General features: G+C 43.4%; 1 protein-coding gene across 1 annotated transcript; it reads left to right on the forward strand.

Annotated features, from left to right (window-relative positions):
• The first annotated feature begins 2,381 nt into the window (after positions 1-2,381).
• Positions 2,382-8,427, forward strand: hvcn1 (hydrogen voltage-gated channel 1). The gene is made up of 5 exons (XM_010794291.1): positions 2,382-2,420; positions 3,062-3,263; positions 5,109-5,213; positions 5,282-5,513; positions 8,309-8,427. Exons 2-5 carry the CDS (start codon positions 3,087-3,089, stop codon positions 8,425-8,427), a joined length of 633 nt encoding a protein of 210 aa, XP_010792593.1. The 5' UTR covers positions 2,382-2,420; positions 3,062-3,086.
• Positions 8,428-8,966: the final 539 nt, after the last annotated feature.

Raw genomic sequence — 8,966 nt, forward strand, 5'->3', positions numbered from 1 at the left:
AGCACCCGAGGTGGGGAAAGAGCCATGCTCGTCTATCCAAGCTAAAGTGAGGGCCTACGCGTTAGGGCAAAACCCCCGAAAAAGAGTGTAGGGCAACTGTGGAGTAGCAAGTCGCTAAGAGCAAGGAGAGTTGTGAGTTGGCTTAAGCTGTAGTAACTGTGTGATTAACAAACGTCAGGCAGTTGGGCCGTGATGCAAAGAGTTTTAAACCCCGGATCGATTAATTAAGATGATAAGCTCATCAGCAGGCAGATCAGGCACACGGTATCCGGAGATGAAGCAACAACAACAACCGGAAGTTACACATACTTACCCGCAATAGTGGTCCGTGTGACAAAACGAGTTGCTAAAGCAAAAACACGTTAGTGTACGCTTGTTATGCTAATGTTACGGGCTAGCTGACATTAGGTCCCGCATGCTGGCTCTTACAGAACCGCTCCCTTTCGTGTATGTACAGCTCTCAACATGCCCAGACTTGTAGTGATTTTCACCTCGTTTTATACTTTTTCGCCTCATTCTGAAAGAAACAGGTGACATTTGCTAACGTGACGGCCATCTTTGTGATGGTGACGCGTATTGTGCGAGACCAGAGACCTGTAGTTCACTGAGCGGTTTCACACAAAAAAATGTGTAACTTCACAGATTTACGACACATTTTTATTTTTTTGACTTGCAAAATGTTCTTTTAATTTGACAAACATCATATGTGGCACAATTCAAACGGGATCGAAAGATGACTTTTCTCTCTCCATTGACTTCAATGTATAATTTTCCGCTTCCGGGGTCCCATGGGTCGGAAGTCGATGGGCGGGACTTCGCCTCTCTATAGTGTTTGTCAAAGCATTACACTCCTAGAATTAATGTGTAATTTTTTTCATATCAAATTAATTGATATATATATATATATTAGCTGTACACTTTACGAATATAATGTTTTTTTATGGACAACTTTACCATTCAATCTCGTCCAACTGATATTGCTGATGTCACTCCTCGGCTCTTGGTAGTTCAAGCATTTATCAAACCTGGCAACTCTGGGCTTCCTGGCAGCTGTCAATCAAAGTCCAGTGGCTCCGCCCCAAAGTGTCAGAAACTTTTCACGCGCGTGCAGACAGACTCTGCGAGCGAGTGAGGCTGACACTCCCGCGAGCGAGCAAGAGGGCTGTCTGCGCGCGAGGGTCATTTCATGCCCGTGTAAAAGCACATTTTCCGCTCGTGAGTAGCTTGTTTTGCGCACTAGAATATTGACCCAAATCTGACTCCATAGAGCCCCTCCTCCAACACACACGAACGCGCATATGACCAATGAGGGCACGAGATAAATTTGTGCAAAGATGGAAGGCTGACAGGCAGGTAGGCCATCCAGTTATTTTAGCCGGGTCGGCTAAAATGATTGGTCGTGCTTTTTACAGTACTACGGCTTACACAGATGACATTTTTGTATGGTTTTTTGTCAAAGTATTTAAGATATTCATTGCTATCGGGATGTTAAGAGCATTCCATGGAATATAACAAAACGTGTATCTCGAGCCGGTTTCTCAAACTTACCTAGCCCACCTTTAATGTGGCCGACCCTCCGCCCGAATGCGCAAACGGAGGGGAGTGTAGTGTAGGGTACGGTGTGGTTTGGGATTGGGCCTGAGAAACATGTTTGTGCTATGACTTATACATCTAATGTTTGAACCCTTATAAGATGGTTTTCTCTTGTTAATAAGTCACAGTGTTTCCTATGAAACGCGAGTGAACTAACCCTCGTCTGGCACAATATAAATCACCAAAACTGTCTATCTGTTTTTCCATCCATTTGCAAGATGGTCAGTAGTTATGTTTTAGATACACAGCAGCACAAAGAATGTAGCCAAATTAAATATTGGTCAAATACACTCAAAACTATTTGATACAGGCAAATAATCCCTACAATAAACAAAACTGGCTTTAACAAATACTGAAGGCATGTGATTACTTTTGTCTCAAATTGCTAAAAAAACTGAGTATGTTATCTCACAGCAAACTCCAGCCAAAAATCATTACATTTGATTATGGTTGCTATGCAAACATGAACTTTAATTCCCCTCAAATACAGTTTCAGAATCATGAGAGGAACTGACCTTAATTCGGCACACATTTAACCTTCCAAAAGTATTTATAGGGAGGTCTTCTTAAAAATGAAATAGCAAAGGGGGGCATTTGAAATGTAATTCTTGTTGTTATGAGTGTTTTGTAGTGTATGCTATGCAGGGTTTTATAAAATAAAAGGTGTTCTTGAGTAATGTTCAGTGCGGCTCCACATTAACAAGCAGTTGGCAGGACGATGTTTCTGTGGAAGGAGGGGGCGGTGCGGAGTTTCTGCTGGAAGTCCACAGAGTTCTGAGTGAGAGGAACCGTGTGCTACAGCTACAGGACACAGTGTGGACAAAGAGGTAAGACCTCAGTTAGTTTACAAAGTAACGACTTCAGCTCGCGCTAAATATTTCCCTCGCGCGCATTGTTTACGCTTCTGTCGGTAAAAACGCTGAATCTGCAGAAACGCGTAAACGGATGTGTTCATCACGAGATCTCCTGCTGTCCCCCAGCTCCGGGACACAGCTCCAACACAGGGACAGGTTATACAGCCATAACATGTTGGAGTGTCTTCTGAGGGCTAAAACAAAAGTTGTTTCTGTGGACAGTGAAATTGACCGAATCAATCCGTTTATACCAATTGTCCAAAGCAGATGGGTTATGATTGCATTAAACTCCAGACTTTTGTGTGTGTGTGTGTGGGGGGGTTAAGAAGCTTCCCCTTCAAACCTCACCAGATGGTTTGCTTTCTCAACAGCATGTTGCAAACCTAAAAGAGAAGTAAACTCAGATTGTCTAACTTATGGAGAAATCTGCTCACAGGCTGACAGTGTTTGGCTGTCTCTGACTGACCTACATTCCTCTGCAACTATTCTATATTTTGCTTTGCTTTTGAGCTGCACAGCCAACCAGAGAGCTTTCCTGAAATATCGACTAAAGTTATAAGAGGAACGGCTGCTGATTAATTTGATTTGAAAGCTCTCTCCATTGTGCCTCTGAGCTGGGCCCGGTCCACTCCCTCCACCATGGCTCGGTACCTGAGCTACTTCACGGCTGTTGGGGATGAGCCGCAGGTCGCTGGGGAGGAGGAGGAGGAGCTGCAGGCGGCCAGCGAGGAGCTGAGCCCGAACACCGGGATGTTCCCCACCACGCTCTCCTTCAGACAGTCCCTGCAGAGGCTCTACAGCTCCGACCGCTTCCAGGTAGGCCTGAACACTTTCAATGCATCTGTTGCTAGGGCAACATCAAGTCACTGATGTGGGCCTGGCAGTGGTTCAGTCAGTAGGGGCTTGGACTGGGAGCCGTAGGGTTGCTGGTTCAAGTCCCAGAACAGAACTAAAGTATGGAGTGTGGACTGCTACTTGGAGAGGTCCCAGTTCACCTCCTTGGCCCTGCCGTGGTGCCCTTGAGCAAGGCACCGGACAAACATTGACACGTATATCAGAAGCTGGAAGCAGACAATATTTGGCAGTTCAACTTCTTTTTAGCATCCTCTCACATTGTAAGACTCATGACAGACTGCTTTTCAAAGAACACATTTGCCTCAGCAAAATCAAAGATATAACTTTTATTCCACACGTTCTTCTCGTCAAACCTGTCGCCTACATTACCCACAAGGCAACAGTGACTGCCGACAATAGTGGGTTGATCTTTCTGATAGGTCTTAAACTGGTTCAGAAATGTAATCAAAGGGAGAATATTTTATGTCAGCCTTTGAAATCATGTGTCCAAAGAAGAACACGACATCAGACAGGCTGCCACACTGCCTGCTTTTAAATCGCTTCTTAAAACCCACCTCTTCTCCTTAGCATATTAACATCTTTTAGAGCGTTGCTTTTATTGCTTTTAAATTGTCTATTGTTTTTACTTGTACTTGTTTTATGGTGTGTGAGCTGAGCTGTGTGAGTTTTTGTATGTTTTGTTTTGTTTATTTGCCTGTACAGCACTTTGGTCTGGAGGTTTAAAGTGCTATATAAATAAAGCTGTATTGTATTGTAACACAATAGCTGTTATGGGGTTCCACAAGGGAGCTGTCTAGGTCCGTTATTGTTTTCATTATACATGCTGATACTTAGTGACCTCATCAGAAAACACAATGTATGCTTTCACAGCTATGCGGATGATGCACAACTGTATATATCCGGAGAACCAAATCACACTGCATTGCACAGTAGTAGTAGTAGTAGTAGTAGTAGTAGTAGTAGTAGCAGTAACTTCCTAATGCTGAATGAGGACAACTGAGATCCTGCTAGTCGGCCCACAAGCAAAAAGGGAAATGCTGGTTAATAATCTGGGGAGATTTACTCCCAGGATCAAACCGGAGGTCACAAGTCTGTTGTATTAGATTCAGATCTAAGCTTCAGCTCACACATTAGCAACATGATAACAACATTTTTTCTTTCACCTTAGAAACATTGCTAAAGTAAGACCATTCATAAATCCGAAAGACGCTGAGAAGCTAATACCTGCCTTCGCCTCGAGCCGGATAGACTACTGTAATGCACTTTTCACTGACCTCCCGAAAAAAACTACTGCCAGACTCCAAAACTCTGCAGATCAGCTGCTAACAAGAATTAAGAAGAGTGAACCCATCAGTCCAGTTTAAGCCGCTCTGCCATGGCTTCCTGTTTACTTTAGGATTTATTTTAAGCTCCTCCTCCTGACATATAAAGCCCTGAATGGGCAAACACCAAGCTACATCGCTAACTCCATGGTCAGCTACAAGCCGTCAAGAACACTGCGATCCTCTGCTGCTTTGTTAGAGCTTCCCAGAAACCGCAGGAAAATTGGTGATTCAGCCTTCATTAATTATGTTCATTTATTAAGTCTTATTTGTACAAATGAGCAGAGGCTCTCTTCTTTCTATCTCCACATGTGGTCACTTTCCAAACGTTAGTCTTATACCCAACCGGCGCTGAATAATGTGACATCACTTGTGATTGTGTCTCCCTTTGTGTATTTGTTTCACACATGCAGTAGGAAACACAGAGCTTGATGTGTACAATGTGTTGAGGCACCTTGTACTGATGGTCTGACTTGGCTTCCAGGTGGTGGTGGTGTGTTTGGTCGTCCTGGATGCCATCTTTGTTCTGGCCGAGCTGCTGATAGATCTGTCCGTGATCAAGTTGGAACATGGCCACCTTGCTCCAGAGGTGAGAGACAGATTGCTCCACATTTAGTGTTTTTGTATAAAACCTGTTTCTGACCCACTTGTTTGCAGGTTTTCCACTACCTGAGCCTGGCTCTGCTCACGTTCTTCATGGTGGAGCTGTTCGGGAAGCTGTTTGCTTACCGTCTGGAGTTCTTCCAGCACAAATTTGAGGTGTTTGATGGTTTGGTGGTGACGGTTTCCTTCATATTGGACATTGTGTTCATCTTCCATGAAGACGCCTTTGATGGGACGGGTCTCCTCATCCTGCTGCGACTCTGGAGGGTGGCCAGAATCGTCAACGGTCAGTCACACTCTGCCTGGAAGTTATTTCATTTTGGGGAAGATGCATTGCACCTGAGGGTCTCTGTAGCACGACTGGAAAGGCTGGACGGGCTTTGACCCTTACTAGAACATATTTGTAGTCCATATTGTAAAGCTCTGAATATAGTTATCAGTTATCAGCTGGCTCAAGTTTTGTGCCCCCAATGGTGAAATACTCTCATTCATGTAAGCCGTACACACCTGCACAGGAACAACCTGCAGCAACACACACACACACACACACACACACACACACACACACACACACACACACACACACACACACACACACACACACACACACACACACACACACACACACACACAGACACACAGACACAGACACACACAAACGTAATGCTTTTCCAAAGTGATCCTAACTACTTCATCTTTGTTTGGGAGAAGCAAAGTCAAGTCTGTCCCCTTACTCATAGTGATCAGTGCAGTGTGCAGTGACGGCGCCCTTGTAAAATATGAGAAACAGCCCCTTTATACGCAGTTAACATCCAGGTAGGCAGACTACTGGCTGGTTAATTGGACAATTATTTTGGCCCAGGGCCCCCTAGCGGGTTCATCTGGCAAATCTTTGGATCTGAGCAAAGTCGGCCATGTCTGATACATTAAAATTCTTCTTATTTTATAAATAAACTATTGTATACACGTAAATTACCCATAAAAACATATTTGATTAATTTTCTAAATAGATCTTTGGTGAAATCGAATAAAGAGGGTGAATTAGAACGGTACTTAGTGGATATACATACTTTTTTATATCTTAATAATAATACATATATATTGTGATATATATACAGTGGAGGAAATAAGTATTTGATCCCTTGCACATGTTGTAAGTTTGCCCAATTACAAATAAATGAACAGTCTGTATTTTAGAGATCCTCTCCAAACCCTTCAGGTTTTGAAGGCTTGATGCTTGGACCTCTGGGAAGCTTCAGCTCCCTCACAGATGTTCTATGTGATTAAGGTCCGGAGACTGGCTAGGCCCTCCCTCACCTAAATGTGCTTCCTTCTTTAGTCACTCCCCTGTGTTGCCTTGCTGTTATGTTCAGGGTCATTGTCCTGCCTGGAAGACCATCCATCATCGACGCCATTTTCAGTGTTCCCTGGCTGAGGGGAGGGAGGCTAATCGGGCAAAATGTTACGCTAACCATGGACCCCGTACATCCTGGGTCCTCGATGCAAGGGAAGTCCTCCCTGTCCCCCCTTAGCAGAGAAACCCCCCAAAGCCAGAAATGTTTCCACCTCCAATGCCTTGAAACGGATGGGTGTTCTGGGGTTATAGTCAGAGGATCTGTCCTCCTCACCAAACAACGGCACGTCGAGTCGATGCCAAAGATCTCGAAGGTCTCATCGACCACACCAACCCTTCTCAAGGCCTTCTCAGACCATCCTTCAGAGGTTCATTGGTCAACTTCAAGACCGGGCCTTTCATGTTCTTTTTGAGCAGCGGTGCCCCTTCAGGCCGCTGCAAAGGTTTGATCAATTTATGGTGTAGTGTATTACCAATAGCTTTCATTTGTGTGACTGGGCTCCCAGCTGCCTTGAAGATCAATTAAAACTTCCTCCCTTTGTTAAGTTTATGGCTGATCCCCTCACCTTTTTCCTGATCATCAATAACCCCCACGTGGCCCAGATGTTGGTGGGGAGCCCAGACCCGAGGGCCGACTTGAATGCTCATGCCTGTCCTTTCCTTCTAATTCTGAAAAATAAAGGCACAAACAAGTTGTCTCCTCCTCACCGAGCTGCTCCTCTGGACCGATCTTGGTAGCCCAATCCAGCCTTGTGCGGTCTAACAGTCTGGTCCCATGAGGTCCCTGAGACAGCTTTTAGTTCCTTGCCCATGGTGGGAGGAGGGATGGAATCTTGATTGGTTTTGATTTCTTGTGGACAGGTGGTCTTTATACAGGTATCAAAGGGTTTGAATATGAGGGGCACTTTCCTAAAGGAATGGATTATGTACCGGTCCTATTGAGCCAGAATTCTTTGTTGGTTGAAAGGGGGATCAAATACTTATTTCCACATAGTTAAATGCAAATAAATGTGGTATCTTTTATATAATGTCAAATCGGATTTTCTTTTGGATATTCCTTACTCTCATTGTAAAATAAACATTACCAAATAATCAGCAAGGGATCAAATACTTATTTCCTCCCACTGTAACATGTTATTAAAATATTTTATTCTATTTTTATTTTATCTTTTTATAAGAAATTTTACTTTGTTAATATAAATATCTTATTTTATACTTTAATTGCATATTTTTAAATTAATTTCTTTATATATTTTCAACAGTATGAAACTATGTTAATTGTAAAAATGAAGCAACTGTCAATAAAAACTCAATTTCAACTTATAAAAAGTTATTCTGTTCTAAAACCTGTTGTCCTCTTTCCCTTTCCCCCACAATCCTTCACGCTGAATTTAGTTGTAGCAGCTTCCTTTTGGATTGCAGTGAAAATGTGCAACTGTGAAAAGAAGAAAGAGCAATAAGAATCCATGTAAGCCTGTTGCTGTGTGTGTGTTGTGTGTGTGGTGGTGTGTGTGTGTGTGTGTTGTTTGTTTGTGTGTGTGTGTTGTGTGTGTGTGTGTGTGTTGTTGGTGTGTGTGTGTGTGTGTGGTGTGTTGTGTGTGGTGTGTGTGTGTGTGTGTGTTGTGTGTGTGTGTGTGTGTGTGTGTGTGTGTGTGTGGTGTGTGTGTGTTGTGTGGTGTGGTGTGTGTGTGTGTGTGTGTGTGTGTGTGTGTGTGTGTTGTGTGCAGGTATCCTGGTGTCAGTGAAGACTCGGCTCACTAAAAGCGGGCACAAGCTGAAGGAGAGCACGACACCTGGTGGGCAGAGAAGTCACCGAGCTGCAGGAGCGCAAGCGACACGCTGGTGAGTCCAGTCCTGCTGCATCATTTACAACTGAAAGGTTTCTGAATTACGCGAACGGGGAACAATTTGAGGACACTGAGACATTTTGAAGTCATTTGCAACCTAAGGGGATATAAAACCACTAACAGTATAAAACTTAAACATGGATAATATTCATCATCTCATCTGCTTTATACTAAAAATCTAAAGTTTTGACAGAATACATAATGGCTTCAGAGTTTTAATTCAGATAATAGCTTTTTTTAAATAAAAAAATTCATTCAAGTTTTTATTCTTGTAGTGTCGTCATTCGTAGTGACATAGCAACTTCGGCACAATGCTAGAAACACTAGCTTCTGTCTCAGTTCACATATCTGAATTACATTTTGCTATTGTTAAGGGTACAGCCGTTTTGGGTTGCAAAAAGTAATGTCCCAAATGGTCAGTATAGCAAACATGCAGTCGCATTATGAGTAATCCAGATGGTCTTCTCGTCACATTTAAAAATGTGAAATGTGGAAAGCTGGACCACTTCTCACACATCAAATGTCTCCAACGTAATGG

The sequence above is a fragment of the Notothenia coriiceps genome, unplaced genomic scaffold (genome assembly GCF_000735185.1).
Source record: "Notothenia coriiceps isolate Sejong01 unplaced genomic scaffold, NC01 NC01_scaffold00037244, whole genome shotgun sequence".
Lineage (NCBI taxonomy): Eukaryota > Metazoa > Chordata > Actinopteri > Perciformes > Nototheniidae > Notothenia > Notothenia coriiceps.